The 18,878-nt window shown below is 34.8% G+C and overlaps 2 protein-coding genes and 1 long non-coding RNA gene across 4 annotated transcripts; 1 reads left to right on the forward strand and 2 right to left on the reverse strand.

Annotated features, from left to right (window-relative positions):
* Positions 1-209: 209 nt before the first annotated feature.
* LOC115235957 (solute carrier family 15 member 1-like) lies at positions 210-12,311 on the forward strand. 2 transcript variants are annotated; one of them, XM_029808113.1, is made up of 10 exons: positions 210-381; positions 2,730-2,770; positions 7,785-7,863; positions 8,370-8,598; positions 8,893-9,161; positions 9,245-9,327; positions 9,731-10,147; positions 10,254-10,488; positions 10,559-11,172; positions 11,542-12,311. In XM_029808113.1, the coding sequence occupies exons 1-10, from the start codon at positions 330-332 to the stop codon at positions 11,716-11,718; spliced, it is 2,196 nt and encodes a 731-aa protein (XP_029663973.1). In that variant the 5' UTR covers positions 210-329; the 3' UTR covers positions 11,719-12,311. The 2 variants fall into 2 exon arrangements, with proteins under 2 accessions (XP_029663973.1, XP_029663974.1); XM_029808114.1 differs by lacking the exons at positions 210-381; positions 2,730-2,770 and adding an exon at positions 4,601-4,770.
* Positions 8,169-9,177, reverse strand: LOC115235962. Its single transcript, XR_003884109.1, has 2 exons — positions 8,916-9,177; positions 8,169-8,627 (listed from the first exon to the last, which is right to left on the reverse strand). It is a non-coding gene; the product is annotated as an uncharacterized LOC115235962 (long non-coding RNA).
* A 236-nt stretch (positions 12,312-12,547) lies between the features above and the next one.
* LOC115235956 lies at positions 12,548-18,715 on the reverse strand. The gene is made up of 5 exons (XM_029808112.1): positions 18,125-18,715; positions 17,215-17,319; positions 16,473-16,970; positions 14,092-16,215; positions 12,548-13,964 (listed from the first exon to the last, which is right to left on the reverse strand). The coding sequence occupies exons 1-5, from the start codon at positions 18,269-18,271 to the stop codon at positions 13,884-13,886; spliced, it is 2,955 nt and encodes a 984-aa protein (XP_029663972.1). The 5' UTR covers positions 18,272-18,715; the 3' UTR covers positions 12,548-13,883.
* Between the last annotated feature and the right edge of the window lie 163 nt (positions 18,716-18,878).

Below are 18,878 nucleotides of genomic sequence, written 5' to 3' on the forward strand. Positions count from 1 at the left end.
GTCATTGATTATTATTTATTATATAATATAATATACAAAACCAAAATTTTTGCAGCAAACTGATGCGAAAAAGTAACACGATGATTCACGCTGTGGAAAATCCAAATCGTCAATAACATTTTCTTCGCACTAGTAAATGGACTCTCGAGATTTTCGAGCAGAGTACCGTATGCGATAAACTCGTGTCCCGGTAATCCGATTTGTTCAGACCTGCAGGTTTTGATAGATAAGATGAAAAGGAGAGATATAGTCTACACAGTCGGTACTACGAAAAGACGGATCAGTCATTGTCACGAGAGTAAGCTGGACAGAACAGAGAACCGGTGAAGATGAATACTTCGGATGTAACGAAGAAAAAGAATTCCGAAAACGAGATTCAAGGTATCTAATCGTTTAAAAAAAGAAAGAAAAAATAGTCAAATTTTTGCCGTGTCTTTTAACCTCCATTAAATAAAAAGATAAAATAAACTAGCTATTTTTTTTTTACATCAAATTAGAAAGATGGAAACATAGAGAGAAGAAAAAGAAAAGATCGCTGTTTTCAATCTTTAGAAAAATTGTTTGATCACTGTCCATTGTATATGTTTGGTTTCTCTCACATCGATCGATCACATGTGATCCACGCTTTTGTTGAAACGAGGACACGCTTTCCTTCGGTAAATTTCCGTAATCGCATTATTATACTTTCGATAATGAAAATAAACATCTTTCCGCAAATCAAACATTTTTCCAGTTGCTGTCAGGCATAATTGTAATCGATCGTTTTTCGTTCAAATTACAATTTGATTAGAATAGTCAATAAATTTCAATGATAGAAATATATATATCAAGTTGTCAATTAAATAATTGAATTCTTGATAAATATATAGATGAGAGTTAGAGAAATAAGATCGAATAACGAAATGTAAGAGTAATATAATATTAATAAACATTTTATCCATGTCTGTGCAAATATGCAAGCTAATTAATTCGATCAAATGTTTATTTAGGTTATCGAAGTATGAATTTCTTATCTCTCACAAGTAGAAAACTGATTAGCCAATCACTCATTTAAATAATTTATAAACGAACGTGCGTGAGCAATCATAAAAATGCTCTTAAAAAATTATGTAAACATAATTATATTTGAATTGCAAGAAAGTACAATTTCATTATTTATTGTTAGACGGATAAGTAGAAAAGCGTTAAAAAGATAATAGATCTCGATTATTGTAATCGTAATTATTTTAATTTAAGCAGTGAATTAATTTATTAATTATGTAAATAGATCAAACGATAAAACGTATAAGGATGTAGCAACTTTATTAAAATAATAATTTAATTTAGAACTCCATGAAAATCTTTTAATCGAGTACGGTACACAATTTTCTTATCTCCCTCCCAAGAATGTTAAGCATTGCATCTATCGCTGATACGGTCAACAGTAAATAATTGGAGAGTATTGTGATAATACTGTCTTTTTTGTCAGTTTGAAATAATGATGTTTATCTTGGAATTGTGGTAATTAATACAGGAAGCGCGATAAGAAATTGTCGAGTAACGGAACGAAGTCAAAAGATGATGCGAACATTGTGCTCGCATTGTTATTCGCGTGCTATCTGATTAAAAATCCGACGTTATAATCACAGAAAGTATAATCTCAAAAAACAAAAAAAATAAAATAAACGATAATGTAGTTTTGCGAACGTCAGATCCCTCGATATAAATTGATAAAATTTTTAATTGGCGGTTTAATCGGGACTCGCGTAATGATCCTTTTAATAGGCGCGTTTGGACCGTGACCTAATTTAAACAGCCGCACACAAATTCGCCGTTACTGTTATGAATATTGATGATCGGCGCAAATGGTCACCGATCGCTTTCGCTGTATCTACCCACGACTGGCTCTCGCGATTCTCTTGCATAATCATTACTATTCAGATACTCACAAGTTTTCGCAGATTAGATATTCGCGATTGAATTATAATTTATTTTATTGCTTTATGATATACAAGATGTTGAGGAAAGAACACATATTTGAGGATTTAGAGAACTTGAAGTACTTAGATAATACTCGATAAATTTTTCTTGTATAATATTTCAATTCCCTATCTCTGCTCTTATCTATTCTTCTTCATCTTTCTTCATTCTATTTGCACAATAAAGAAACGTTATTAAATTGTCAATTAAAAAGATCTAATAAATATATTAATTAATTAAATTTGTTAGATATAAAAAATTGCTTCTATCTCGGTGACAGGATTAATTTTTTGATTTATGTTTATTAGACATTTTTTATACAATAGATTAAACGAGTCATTGAGACGATGGTTCAAACTGATCTCTTGAATAAATGCACGATGGTACGGATTATCCAATTTTGTATATATTAAGTATAGTTATCGTATGATCGAATCTAAAACTCATTAAATCCGGTTTATGCCGGTATTCAAAATTGCTCATGTAAATCTATTATATGATAAATTGAATCATTCAGATAGATCCCTGCTGAGCGACCGTCGAGTGATAGTCAATATAATGTGGCTGCTTTCAAAATGAGCGAACAGGACGACACTCCTTGTTTTGTTAATTTTCTCAGACAATTTCTTGATAACAAAAGCGATTTTTACAATTAGCATTATATTTTATCAATTTTTGATTTCTATATTGTTTTTTTCACGGCCTATTTCAATAATTTGATAGAAGAATCAATTATTTTGTTATCAATACTTATATTTTTTGTGTTTCAGATCATCCAAACAACCAGATCAATGTCGAGGGACAAGAAAAGGTGAGATATAAACTTATTTAATTCGTAAATATTGATGGAATAGGTTTAATTATTTACGTCAGAATATATTTATACAATATATAATAAAGAGCGATAAGATTATGGGCAGATAAATAGAAATATCAACGTTCATTATATCGTGCGTACATAATCTTGTCAGATAATTTTACCCGTTTCCGGCGCCTTGGTAAAAATATGCGCAGCGGCATTACTTTCGCTTTACAGCAATTAGACGTTACTTCAAGATCGAAAAGTTATCATTATTACTGCGCATTTAAGCGCGTTGCATAATCCGCGATGATGCAGTAACGAGCGAATATTTTCGTATGGAACGATCGTTATTAACGAGATTCAATAAAAAGAAAGAGAAAACTAAAAATATGAGAATGATCTTTTGCCGGCAAAACCGCGTGATCTTCACACTTCGTGATTTCGAAATCGTCGAATAAATGTCTCGCATCGAATTGCGTATCTGTTTTACGACAGATTCCGCAACACAGAGTTCCAATTCCAGAGTAAATGCGCAAAAAAGTAATAACGTGCGATTTGTATTATATTTTAGCAGGAGCGTCGTAAAAATTTTCAATAGCAGTTTCTCAATGTTTAATAAATTTTCCTTGACAAAAAAGCTGTAAATGTACGCGCGATTAAAAAGATTGCGAAAATTAAGCTCGATTAACATTATTTTTTAATTGTCGCAGTAGAAATGAGTCTAGATAAACGGAAATTTCTGCGCATATAATAATATCTATCTCTTGCGATATCTCTCACTGTAAACAAAAGATATACGATCGTAATAATAATTCGATTGCAATCGACTAACGTAATCGTTTCATACAAAATTGTTCTATACAATAGATAATTTGCAAATAATACATAGACAAAAGAGATAACACATATGCAATTATCTTACCGGAAAGAGAATCTGAACAAATGGAATCGACGAACATCCGGATTTCCTCTGAATTACAATTATTCAACGCATACTGATAATTATATATAAAAAAATGTGCGGTTCTGCCGTTACAAAACTATTACATCATCAACAAGATTAGCATAACATAAGAAATGCGATTCTATTATTAGTGTCGAAGATGACGTTTACTTTGACATGGATAGATTTGTTTCGTTGCACTGGCTCTATTCCATCTCTTCTTTTTTCTCCTTTTAATAAATAGTATTTATCATTCTTTCTTTAATTTCTTGAGAGAGAGAGAAAGACTCTAATTTATTCGCCTCAACACACTCGGCGATGATAATCTTCTCAATCGCGAAACCGTAATATCTCGACCTCAAACATGAAGAAGAGAACTGTCACATTCTGCGCGCACCTGAGTTACCTGGAGAACGATCGTTTGGTTGCACGTATATACTTTCACATTGTTCCAAATACTAGCACACTCCACGATGTAGTGTACAATACTGTCACACGTCGAGCGTCTTTTATACCGACTTTGAGATACTCACTATATTACACACTCGTACACGATGGAGTATTGCCTACCTCTACTCTCTGGTAGCGAACTGTCTTCGCTTGTCAGTCTCGATGTACGAGCGCGTACGAACGGAACCATCAACGACGACTCGTTCGATGTCATTCTCCGATCTCGTCATCGGGCCCCAGTAAGCGAAAACATTATTCATACAATGTTATTGGAATAATATATATATCCGGAATATAACATCTTTCAAGCATTTTTACATGATATTCGAAGGTATCGCGTATCTTATCGGGTAATATTTCTAAAAATACGGGAGAACGTGCAAAGAATACGCATAAAATCAACATTTCGAAATGTTTGATCTAGCAATAAGTTTTTTTCGCTTACTGGGACTGTAAAGCGTCCACGTGCGCTGAGATATCGAGACGAAACGGTTCCCGTTTAATGAAGCAATCACACATACCAATTTTCGTGCTAGTGGATCGATATTGATTTGTATAGTCAGTTGTGTCTTGATCTCAACTCAACATGGTCGTCAATAAGATGCACGTGCAGCAGGTAAAATTTATTATCATATGTTGTCATATCGTGACCAGTCGCTCTATAACTATCAATATATATACTTGCAATCGTTCGACGTTGGGTAACTTTAATCATAGCTCAATCAATCACAGTGTTAGAATAAATTAGACTGGAAATCAGTTTCACTATACCGAAAAAACACTTTGGAATTTTGTAAAATAAAAATCAAGGAAAAAAGATATATTTTTGTTTCATATTTCTAAAAATGTCGTGCAAGAAAAAAATGCCATCTCGTTTATCTGCATTTTTATTTAAGAAATATAACGTAAGACTAATTAAGAATGGTGTGAGTCAATTTTTCAATCTTCGAGAAGGTCTCGATTTTTTATTAGAAATCAAATGGAATTGAATATTGATATTCATTCATATCTTCGTACATCCAAATTTACTATCTGACTTATTCGGATGGAATAATTTATATATATAAGGTGTTGCATATATTATTTTTTAACGATCTCTTGGTTTTCCTTAACGAGATGAATATGAAAGCATCAATAATTTTCAAATTATAAATGATGGAAAGAAAGCATTTTTGCAAACTAAACTTTGGAAGTCTAATGAATTATGATTTGAAACCACATTTTTCAGTTGATTTAGACAGAGTTTGTTTTAATAAAATTTGAAGTTTTACAAAGATATATATAATACTAAAGATTAGAAAGACGCAGATTGAATAAGGATCTTTTCAAAATATTTGCGAAGAAAAAATGTTGACTTTAAATTTATTAAAGAATCGTTGACAAGTCATTAATTAAGAAATAATGCGATAGTGCGACGCCCTATGTATTTTTGTCTCTGTATATCTTTTACACTCGAGAGACCAATATGTGTTGCGATTTAAATGCGAATCTTAAATCATCCCAACAGCTGAATGGCTTTGAAGGATAAATCAGTTTTTAAATCGAGCACTGTGGTTCACTGACTCAATCCCATTCACCTCGACACATTCTACTAATTCTCTTAATTGCGGCCGATCATTATACTTTCTCTAAGGCACAAGTCTTTCTTTAAGTGTCCCGGTCCATTCGTGCGATAATCAACTCGAGACAAATCGATTTCCGCTTATGCGATTATAATGAGAAAATTAGTAATTATTGCCATACTATATCATATATTTGGATCCTTAGATCATTCTGAAATTGTTAGATGAAAGATAAACGTATAGATATTGCAGATTAAGAATATATTTGTAATCGATCGTACAATTCAAGCGTCTTAATCGTCGGAGAAGAACGCCATTTTACTCCTGGTTCGTAAACATCCTGTATATTCCAATTATTTTTAACGATCCATGAATGTATCGCCGCGTTTGGGAAAACTTGGTCGCGTAAGTAATCGGAATTCCAGCGTAATTATCGTATATAGGGTGTCTTAAAAATTGTATGCCTCTTTAATCTCACAAATTCTTGGAGTAATATTAAAATTATAAATTTTGTTTTAAAATTACATCAAGTTTTAAATCAAAACAGATTAGAAGAATATATACTTAATGTCATCAACATATAATAATATTATACATTATATAAGCAATCCATTTACGATATTTTAAGAACTTTTAATTAATCCTTTATTGACTAAAAGATTATTTTTATTAGAAAAAGATAATGCATTTGCTTTCTTCAAAAGTGATTCTAATATTCATTATTAATTGATTAATATTTATTATGTTTTTATCAATTTTTTGTTTTTTTTGAGTCGACATTTAAATATCTGTTTAATGCAAGATTTTCTTTAAATCTAAATAATAATATTAATGTTATTGTTTGCGTCATAAAAATTTAATTACAGTCTAAAATTTTGTCATGCAAATCTTTATGTGTTAAATGTCATTTAAGGCATAAAGATATATACAATACTTTACATCGATTGATAGCATATCGCAATGCAATTTGCAATCAAATTTTAACGATGTTTCATGATACTTGCATGCACTATCACGATCCGTCAGAACACAATCGTTATCATTAATAAATGAGTTAAGTGAATGAGAATTAATAAGAATGTGAAATGAAGTGGAGAGAATTCGTATTAAAGTGAAGAGAATTTGTATTTGTTCTATAATTTTATTCATTCTATAATAATTTCTCTTCACGCATCCAAGTTTATTCTTTGGAATAAAAACATGCCTTGGATTGCTGTATCAAGGTTCTTTGTATAATCCACAAATAATCTTGCTTCTAGAAATTCGTGTTATTGCAAATATGTTATAAATGCTTGCTTAAATTAATTTTGCATGAATTCATCGAGAATATGAAAAATATATTCTTATTCTACAATATATTTTATAAATTTCTCTCTCTCTCCCTCTCTCTCTCTCTCTCTCTCTCTCTCTCCTGCTCTTAAATCTTCCTACTACTACACATATTTTTCTTATTTCTAAATTTCATTATTTTCTAAAGCAAGCAAATATCAAGGAAAATGTAGCTTTCTTAATTAAAAAGTATCATACAGACTTTATTTCATTCAAAACTGCATGTTCATTTTGTTATTGCGCTTTAAGTCTTTATCTTCAATCGTTAAATTCATGTTACCTGGCATTCATGATAGTGCAGCCGGCCTTCGCATTTTACGCTAGAAAATACTGGAAAATGAATGTGCCTGTGCCATAACAATGGTGTTAATCGGGTCAATGTAATGACGCTAGAACCGTCTAATGGAAAACGAACATTGTTGAATAATTCGAGACGAAAAAAATATCTCATAACCAGAATATATTTCATGTTTGATAATCCAAAAGGTGGATTTTACTTTAATATAAAAATTCTTTTAGTTTAAAAATTTGAAATTACTAAAAAATATATTAATTTCAAGAATTAATTATCGAGATATTTAACTCCAGTTTTCCTCAAATTTATATGTGGCAAAGAATTATCACTTTAAAAACTATAAAAAAGATTATTATTAACAAATAAATAATCATATTAATAAACTAATTTAAAAATCTTATTGAAGCAAAAAAGAATTGAGTTATCTTTTTAAAAATTTTTCAGAAGATAAAGTATCCCAAATCGGTATTTTTCATTGTCACCAATGAATTCTGCGAGAGATTCTCTTTCTATGGAATGCGCAGTAAGTATATAAATAATTAATATCAATTCAACATATAAGTATTAACGTCTACCACATTCTGCAACTGCGATCTATGTAATTTAAAAATAGTACTTCGACACAATTAGAACAATTGTTCCTAATTATATTCCTACGACTAAAACTAAAGTAATTGTCAATTGGAAATACCAAATAGAAAATTTCCACTTTATTATATTATGTAAGATATACTTAAAAAAAAGCATATAGTATATATATATTATTTCATAGATCTTTTAAGGCATATCATCCAGTACTTTAAAAATAAGTATAATGCAATTAAAATAAAATTATTGTATTTATATTTAAATGTATATTACATTTAAGTGTATTTTTATATTTTGAATAAGATAATATGTCAATTTTTACTTGATTCTTTAATAGTGAAATCTTGGTGAACTAAGAAACTTAGCGGCTTTGATGTTAATGTTAAATATGATTAAATGTCACTTTATTAGACTGTAGATTGATACGTAATTATTTTTCAGCCATCCTGGCGTTGTACTTGAGTAACATGCTAAAGTACAGCGAAAATACAGCTACAATGATCTATCATGTCTTCATCTGTTTCGTCTATTTCTTCCCGCTATTCGGCGCAATCGTGTCTGATTCCTGGCTCGGAAAGTATTGCACCATTTTTTATGTGAGCATTATTTATGCGATTGGACAGCTGATTTTATCTGCAAGTGCGACACCTCCTTTCGGACTACCCGCAAGGTCGGTATCAGAATATGTATAAAACGCAACTATAAAAATAAAAATATAAGTATTAAAATTAGTACGCATTTTAAAAATAATTTTTTACAATTTTACAATTTTTATATTTTCTTTTCTTTACATTAAACATATTTCAACATTATTAAAAAAAATACCACTGAATTTAAATATTACTTGAATAAGGCATAAATTTACATACTGTTTAAATGCTACTTGATTTGGAAATTTATTTTCTATACATTCTGTCGATAAAGAAAAAATATAAAATCTTAACTTTCAATTCTAATTTTCCAGGGAATTGTCCATGCTAGGCTTACTTCTGATTGCGCTTGGCACAGGCGGGATAAAACCTTGCGTGTCAGCTTTCGGAGGCGATCAGTTCATCCTGCCTCAGCAGGAACGATACTTGGCAATGTTCTTTTCCCTTTTCTACTTCTCCATTAACACGGGTTCTCTGATCTCCACTTTGCTTACTCCAGTCCTACGCGAGACAGAATGCTTCGATGACGAATGCTTCTCTCTGGCATTTCTGGTACCGGCTATTTTAATGATTATATCGATTGGTAAGGAACGAGATACATTTTATTTCACTATTATGAAAATATTGCTAGAAAATAGAATTTTATTAACGAAATCTTATTTTCAGTAATATTCGTCTCGGGAAAACCAATGTATAAAATAGTGCAGCCTATGGGTAATCTCATTCTCAAGGTTTCTAAGTGCATTCACGTAAGTTTTCGCATCATCTCAAAGAATTTTTCGCGATTGTCTTAATCATCCCAAAACTTCACAATAAGAATTATATCCATAATCTGCCATATAAGAACAAAAGGAAAATTTTACTCTTGAAATACACACGATTTAATCAAATGCATAATACATAGTATTGTACGTGGGATAGATTTTCAAATGTAATAATTTTTTACAGCTCTTAGAATTTATGGATCAATGCGATTTTATGAATCTTTTCAATCATTCGTATCGATCTATTCGTATTCTTATATTTCTAGAAATATTTTTATATTTCAAAAATAGAAATTAATCTTTCTTCTTTTGAACTTTTATTTCTACGAATTTTTTAATTTAAATCGGAGATCTTTTAAAATCTTTTCTTTCTGTTTTGAAAAATTAGCGCGCAATCTATAATAAAATAAAAAACAAAGGAAGGAAATGCGATCACTGGCTCGACCACGCCGATGATAAGTACGAAAAAAACCTAATCGAAGACATCAAGGCCGCATTGCGGGTTCTGAAATTGTTCATACCGTTGCCAATATTCTGGGCGCTCTACGACCAGCAGGGCTCTCAGTGGACGTTTCAAGCAACGCGGATGAATGGTCAGATAGGCAGTTTCGTGTTGCTGCCTGACCAACTGCAAGCTCTCAATCCGTTATTGATCATCATTTTCATACCCATCTTTGAAACCTGCATCTATCCGGTTTTCGCCAAGATACACATAATCAACACGCCCTTGAAAAAGCTCGTTGTCGGGGGATTCTTAGCCAGCGTGGCCTTTATCGCGGCCGGTCTTGTCGAATTAGAACTCGAGGTATTGAAAAAACAATGTTTTCCCATATCATGCAATAATATAATTGGTTTCTATATACCATTATAAAATAAAGAAATGGAGTTTTGATTTTTATATTTTATTCCAGAAAACTTATCCAATATCACCGTCAGAAGGATTGGCTCAAATCCGGATTTTCAATACGATGGATTGTCCCGTAACTCTAACGAATACGACAGGATGGAAAGTTGAAATAAAACCGCTGAGTATGTGGTCGGATTTAGAAATAAAAGCGAAAGACTCGGTTACGTTGTCCTACACAGCGAATTTCACAACGTGCAAAAATAAAGGCTATGTTACCGAATTAAATAATGAAGTGTCAGGTAAAAAAATCAAGAATTGTATAGATACTGCAATCTCACCGCGTACATTACAAGTAATTCCTTTTGTCAGGAGAAATTGTAGCCAAAGAAGCCACCGCGTTGTCTTGGATCATAACGCCCAAGGGACTGAAAAATTACTACGAAGACGATGTGGATAAGCCGGATAAGGGTAAACCGACAGTTCGCAGTCTCATCTATCTAGCGCCTGAAATGAATCGCAATTCCAGCCTGAGATTTGTCTATGGCGAATCGGACGAGACGGTATTGTCAATAACGGTCAACAGCTCGATTTTCGCGCATTCGGAGCCGAAACAATTCGAGAAACCAGACAAATATGACGTCTACCTAGATGATTATCTGCTGAAGAAGGAGGTGCCCTTTAAACTCGGCGGAGCATACACCGTAGTGGGTAGCTATATGTCCGCCGTCAAAGAGGGTAATAACATTACCGGTGAAATAATCACGGTCACGCAGCCCAACTCGCTTCACATGGCCTACATGTTGCCGCAATACATCATCATCACGATGGCTGAGGTGATGTTCTCTATAACGGGCCTGCAATTCGCCTTCACCCAGGCGCCGGAGAGTATGAAGTCTATATTACAGGCAGGTTGGTTGTTGAGCGTGGCCTTCGGCAATCTCATCGTGGTGATCATAAAGGGTTCGCGTCCTTTCCAGCGGCAGGTAAGCGGTTCACATCCAATTATGCAATTGGTGGGCGCAATTTTCCAGTATCCTTTGTCGAGTCCATTGTTATCTACAACTCTCACGATACAATCTTAAAATTTTAATTTGACTATCTTTGTTTTGTTGAAATCAGCGCAATGAATTTTGTTTCACAAAATAAATTTCATGATTTTGTTCCGTTCTTATACAGGATTTTTTCTGGTTAAAAAGTCCAGTACATTTTATGTTTTTTCTATTATTCGCGTGTGTGACGTCCGAAATATTACTTAAATTCTTACCTACTATATTAAGGAAAATTGACGAATTAATCAGAAGATAATCGTCAGACTAAATTTTGGGAAATCTTTATATTTATTTATTTTGCAGGTCTACGAGATTTTCTTGTATGCTGGTCTGATGGCGGTGGTTATAGCGATATTCGCCGTGATGACCATGTTCTACAAGTACGTGGAAATGCCGGAGGAAGAAGTCAATAATGAGGCCATATCTCTAGAAGAAAAAAAGGGTAATGTTAATCCAACCTACAAAGAGGACGAAAAGTGACGACAAGAGCGGGATAATTGAGCGAGAAATCATAGTGAGATTTCATGTGTTCTCTTATTCGGACGAAGGAAGAAGCGCGACAGCTTTGTCAAGAATATTATCGAGATTCCGTTTCTATCAAACGTCTGAACACCTCGAGTGCGATAAAATATGTGAATTTTTCATAAACTCATCTCTTTCTACAATAGAAATTTCATTAAAAAAAACTTATTATAGACTTGAGAGATATACATCGCATTGAATAACAACTCGACGAAAATTCGTAATGTATTTTAACCGTAAAAAAAGATGGTAAAATATAAATACCTTATATTTTGGGATAATATTTAAAATTGCAAAGATTTTATGATTAAGAAATTTTAAGTTTTCATATACATGTCCTGCAATATTAAAACAAAATTAACAAAGAATATATAATAATAACCAAGAATAGTGAATATTGTATAATTGATAGACTCGTCTAAATCATGCGGCAATAATTGTAAGATTAGGAATTGTTAGAGATTGAAAAATTAATTATTTAACTTATACGTATGTTGTGCGTGAATGTTATGAGAAATTTAATAAACGAATGAGAATGCTATTATAACTTTGTAAATATGATGATTAATGTTTATATAATCAGAGATTTATGTTTGATGTTACCAGTTTTAAACGAAAGATGTACATAAATGTTTTCACACGAGAAGAAAACGATAATGAAATTAATGACAATTGAACGATGATTATTTAAATACAAAACACAAAAGTAGAAAATTGGATACACTCGAAAATTATCGAAGCAGTTCAGATTGTAAAATCATTAGAAAATTGAAAGTCTCGATGTGTTTGTGTCTATAACATTTATTTCTACAAATCCGGCTAAGTTTTCACAAGCTCTAGCGAAACAACAATGCGTGTGTCATGTGATTCGATAATCTCGAGAGTGCAATAAATCGCGTAAATATTCAGTTTCGCTGAATTCTTATCATCGAACGTACATCGTCTCGCGAAACGCACATACTGCGGAAAAGTAACAATCTCGATTGATTTTCTGGATCAAAAAGGCTGTCGTCAGGCAACAATTCTCCTGCCAAACCTCGATATGCAGGGTAATGCGTTTATCAAGAATTGAATAGCAACTATCCCTGCGCTTGCAAAATCATCCGCGTAGGCCAACAAGGACAATTCAGCCTTAAATAATGTATATTCCGCCCTTTCATTTCAAGATTGATACCAATATATAATTTCGGGCATCAAATATATACGATAATTATTCTTATGGTTATTTGCGAGTAAATGAAATTTTGAGATCAGATCATTTTTTCGCGCACTTTTATCATTGAAAATCAAATTTCTGGAAACCGTACCGTATTTCATTTCTTATCGAAAAAAACAAACGGAAGTGATGTTCGCCTCGTCAATTTGCCTCTAGAGTCCTTGATAATCTAGGACTCTATCTGCCTCAAATAGCCATACAACACGGAAGAATTCTCCTTTAAAAATCCACCCTTACTTCCTGCCGACTCAAAACTATTTTTTCTTCTCTCATTGCTTCCATCATTTCATTTTCATTTAACGTTTAAGTCGTTCCTTAATTCTAAAAACAACTACGATCAGTTTTGACATTCTATGATATAGCGTAAACCATTACTAATGAGTACCATCACATATACAGTGACACTTAATTTCACGCGATAAATTAAAACATGATTATCCATAAAAAAACTTCGTTTTTGAGATGTTTTTCAAGATTCCTATTTATCGCGCGCAATTAAGAATTACTCGTATACACAGAATGTGTTCCAATACCCTTACCGTTTCTGTCGAAATCCTCGTTCTATCGATTCAGTTATCGTGAAATATCTTTTTTCATTAACAATGGAACATCCCGTACATTCGACATCTCTCGGTAAGTCAATTATCGACGTACGAAATTCGATTTTATTCATCGCATAAACTACGAAACCCTTAAATGTGATATAAACGACTAGAGCGCCATTCCATATACATATACCGTGCTTCAAGTACCTGCAGAAAACAATTTCGCGCTCGCGGGTTGCGATCCGCATTATTTATCCACTGCCTAACAAAGAATTCATTTAGCAATCTTATATAGCGCTTAGTGTATTAACTCTAACAAAGGCTCGTGATTAGAGGTTCGTTAGTTAGAAAGAGGTTTGCCGTTAGAACGGCAGATGGCCGACGGGGAAGGGCTTTTTATTCTCACACTTTACTTCGCTGTGGCGTTTAAGAGAATCCTCCTTCTGAAACAAAGAAAATCATGTTTTGGTCATTGTTTCGCAACAATTTCACGAAAGCATCATTGTTCTACGTTTTTTACATGTGTTATGCATATTTCCAAAAATTTTGCAACTTCACTCTCGTTCTCACCGTATGTGCACGTAGCTTGTCGAACATTTCACGCGCGGTGTCGAAAGCGAATGAACCGACCTGCGCGGCTGCGCTGACCAGCGTCTCCGGCAGCATATGAACAGAGGCGGCGCGCATCAGCGCCTGCTCTCTAGCAGACGATACGGCCTTTCTCGACCCTATGTTGGAACACGATCTGTCAGAGGATCTGTTCAGGTGATAGGACTGATATGAAGCACCGAAAGAAGGATCTTGCAAACAGGAACAATTGTTGTTCGGTGCGCATGAGTATTCTGGATAGTTGTTTGGACATTTGTAGCGATGATTCTGGTTTGTTCTAGTTTCTTTTGTCCAACCACCGTCCACTCGTACATCGTGGTTGTTTTTCGGAGGCACTGTTGCCGTTGTTGTCGCCTCTCGTACATCCTTGGTTGTCGATATCACCGGCTCATCATGCATACCGTTGACATAAGTATGAACATATACATCAGTAGTGTCGTCGGTCACCGACGTAGTATGCGAGTGGAAGCTTTGTGTAAAGTCACCCAAGTCGGTCTGTGACTCGCAGTTACACTGCGACTGCGTCTTCGAATCGCAGTGAGTTTGCACAGTTAGATAGCTTGCGTGCGAGTTTCTCACGTCATCGTACGAACCGTTCACGTCGTCTTGAGGGCTTTTTCGCTCATTCGACCAATGCTCCGCACATGGTGACTTCGAAGAACAAGCCTCGTCTTCATCCTCCGTCAAGAGATCATCCTTTGCGAAAAAACATTGATGCGTAACATTGGGTTGTTTTTCCAAGTCCAAGTCCCAGTCAACACTGATGCATTCATCGGGATTCATCATCTGATGTTCGTCATTAAAGATCTTGCCATGGACGTCCATCACATAGACAGAGTTCGTTGGATTTGTTTCCATAGACTGCTGTTCAAGCTTTTCTTCGTTTGCCGAGAAGTGGTCTTCGTTCAAGTGTATAGAACATGGCGGCGAGGGCGGCTCTGAAAGTAGTTCGAAGCTGGGCGAATCTCGATTGCTGTCGTGGTGCCGTTGTTCGATGATAATAGATAGATCTTCATTAAAAGCAGGTATATGGATAATCTCGAAAGTGTCATCATCTTCTTCCTTTTCCTTCTCTTCCTTCTGCTCCTGATTGCACGACCAGGAACTGGTCAAGTTGTTCGATAACATCTCTTGTACATCCTTCTCGGTTTTCAATAACTTGTTATCGAATGTGTCGCAGACTAATGTGTCTCTATTAAGGAGACCCTCATTCAACATTTGATGCCCTGTGACAGAGCAGTTCATACGGAACTCGTTTTCCACCAGTTTAAACATGTCCAAATAAACTGTGTCGTTGGACACTTTCGAATCCATCTGCAGAGGCAGATTCTTCCGAGAAGTGAGATCCTCTCGCGTGTTGTTCCGAACGGATTGCTCCTTTTCTCTCCCGATGTCGCCGCTCAACTCAACGATCGCTTGAGCGATTTGCTGATCTTGCCTCTTCTTTTTTTCCTTCTCGGCGTTCGCACGAATCGCGTCCTCGATAAGGTCAAGTCTCCTTTGCAGCAGTCGCGTGGAATTATCTAGAATTTTCGAATACCACGACGATTCGTCCACTCTCACGGTTGAGATACTATCATTCGACTGCTCCCTATCCTGAAGTTTTATTGTTTTTTGGTTCTTCTCACTCAAATACGAATCGAAAGAATTTTGGGAAAGTCGTGTCGAGGAAGGAAAATGCGAAAGAAATTGGTTTCGGAAAGGATCTTTACACGGGATAGATGTAAGAGGATCCGCAGGAATTTTGTCCAGCAATTCCGTCACCTCTTTCACCACTTCATTGGTAATTGTGGATATCACATCTTTCTTCATCTGTATATTTTTCATGGTGTTCTCGTTTCTCGATTCATCCGCGCGTTCGATCGACACGTCACTCAACTGTTCCTTGTCCTGAGATCTTATCTTCTTCTGGTTCTCCTCGTTTGAGTCCGAGCATTGAGGATGTCGTGTTGCGAGAGAAGAATACTGACTTCCAGATTGATTCTTAAACGGCGAAAACACAAGGGAATCCAAGCGTTCGGTCAGCGCCTTTGTTACGTTTTCCACCACTTCATTGGTAATTGTGGACACCATGTCTTTCTTCATCTACGGACCGTTAAGATCAATTCGTTTTGCGGCTACATGTCTATTTCATTTTGATTATATTTTATTTAAAGCTATGCTATATTTTTTATGTAAATGCTTTTATCCAAATGTTAACATTAATATCGTAATACAGGAAATGAGTGAATAATAAGTAATAATTATTTTGTGCAAATAGATAACGAGTTCTGGAAAAAATTTTCGCTGATTATAAAATACTGCTGATATAAAATACACAAATTAAAATTAGCAACGCTTACCGATTCCATGTATTTTGTAAACCACAGAGGAGGCAAAGCATCCGAACAGTGCTGTAACGAAGCGTTCAATTCCCCTTGAACATCCACATCCTTCGATTCCGTTTGTTCGTCCATTCGTCGAACTTTTATCTCGTTTGATTCGTTATATTGTTTTGCATCTAATTTCTTTTGATTCGACGACATTTTACAGTTTGTAAGCCTTTGTTCGTCGTATTCAAGGTCCATTCTTCTCTTTGAGAAGTTTATGGTCTCTTTGGAAAGTGTACCTGGTCCTTGGATAGAATATGGTTTCCTTATTCGAGGGTCAGAGTAAATAAAAGATCTTCTGTTATTCCATGAATTCGCCTTCCATGTCGATTTGACATCGACATTCTTTAATTGTTCTTTGTCCGAACAACGGTTCTCGTGCATACAAGAGGATTGTTCGTCGTCTGACCCGTTAAAAGAACCCACGATCAATGGAATTGCATTGTTCATCTCGAAAGAATTTCTTGCAAGCTAAAACGAAAGATTTTCAATGATTCTAAATAGCTTGCTTCAACCCTTCTCCAATCTTCAAACTCGGATTGAAACACGCAATACAAATTGTCTCGCGCGAAAGTCATTACTTCAAATATAATTATATATCCACGATAAAAAAAAAACTGTGCAATATTAAATAGAAAAGATAAAGGAAGTGAAACTCGAAACAAATCCTTCTATTATTCGGCTTAATGACTGCAATCTTATATAAAGTGTGTACCTTCAATGCCTCATGAAACTCGCATTCTGAATCGATCGGAACATTGTCTCCGTCATCGTCGATGTAGAAAATGCGTCTATTCTCTGGCACTCCAAATAGCTTTCTCTACAATAAACACGCAAGTGTTATCCTATTTAATTCACAGATATACAAAATGCTCCGAAAAAAATGTGAGAATCGGTAATAGAAAATATTCGTTAAATCAATATATATTTCAATTTGCGAATATTATTTGTGTCGTTTTCACGATCTGACACAAATAATAAAACTTCGAAAACTTATGAAATATAAATTAACGTGAAAAATAGAGAGAGAGAGAGAGAGAGAGATATCAATGTAAACGAGAGAAGCGAATAAATACAAGCGTTTAAAAAATATCACTGCTCTTGAACGCGCTCGAGCATACTTATATATATAAATTTTGCTATTTAAATAATTATTCGCGTCATATAAAATGACTTGTCATTCTCTTGTATTATTATGCATCGCATTAAAATGTTAATACTATAGATATAAAATAGATATTATTAAATATAATATATATTTAATATATCTATGAGGTTTTAATATCTCCTACACAAGATTCCACACGATATTAATTATCACGACATCTATTTTCTCTTTGTAAGCGCAAAACTGAAAATATTTTTGTTGCAGCGAGAATGAATAGCAAATCTTCTCTCAAACACGACAAAATGTAAAGATTTTTTCATCTCGAACTATCGTTACATCCGCGAACCGATATATTTTCGCACCAAAAATTGTATACATACAAATGTTACGGTTGACACCGTGAAATAGTGCTAACGAGGTGGAAAGATGCGATTTTTCGAGGTGTTGCCTTAAAATAATCCGCGCTAAATACACGAGAGAGAAAGAGAGAGAGAGAGAGAGGGAAAACGCGACTCACCAGCTCTGTCCGCAGCAACTTCAAGTCCAAGTTAGGCAGGCGCGAAAAGGTGATATTGCCGCCGGACTTGCTATCCGCTGTTTCCTTTACATAAAAAGAATAATACTCCGATTCGTGCATCGTGGTCGGCATCGTCGGCACTGTCATTGTCAATGACAACGACAATGTTCACTCACGCGTCTTCGTGAGCCCGGGAGCGCAAGATGGTGCCGCTCCGAATCCGAATCAGCTGGTCGGGACCTCGGGATTCGGGACCTCCGACTCGCAATACCAGCGCGTCCGCGTGACGTTTCTCCCTCGTTCTCTTCTTCTTCCTCGAGCTACGTTCCTCTCGGAACGCGATGACGCATCGGTGGCCTTTTGCGATGTGCGGCACGAGGTTTCCTTCTTCAACGAACACTGTTATGTCACGGCACGAGCAACGAACAACGGCATAATAATTGCGCTGAGACTGAGAGCTACGCTATGCTCGCGCTACGCTATATATATGTGATGCAATGGCGTAGTGTTTTTGTGTAGAAACGAGAAACACATGAACTATGCGTACGATCATGCGCAAACGAGACACGTGGTATTCCGCTCTGTCACTTCAAATCTTCGATCCGTATATCTATACATCATTTCGTTGTCCACTCTTAATTCCATGCGATGACATGTGTGAAGAGGAGATGCTTTATAAAATAAATAATTTATTTTAATAAAATAATAATACATTATATCTATATAATTTATATGTGTATATATATGTGTATAT

Source organism: Formica exsecta, unplaced genomic scaffold (assembly GCF_003651465.1).
Source record: "Formica exsecta isolate Colony F162 unplaced genomic scaffold, ASM365146v1 scaffold237, whole genome shotgun sequence".
Classification (NCBI taxonomy): Eukaryota; Metazoa; Arthropoda; class Insecta; order Hymenoptera; family Formicidae; genus Formica; species Formica exsecta.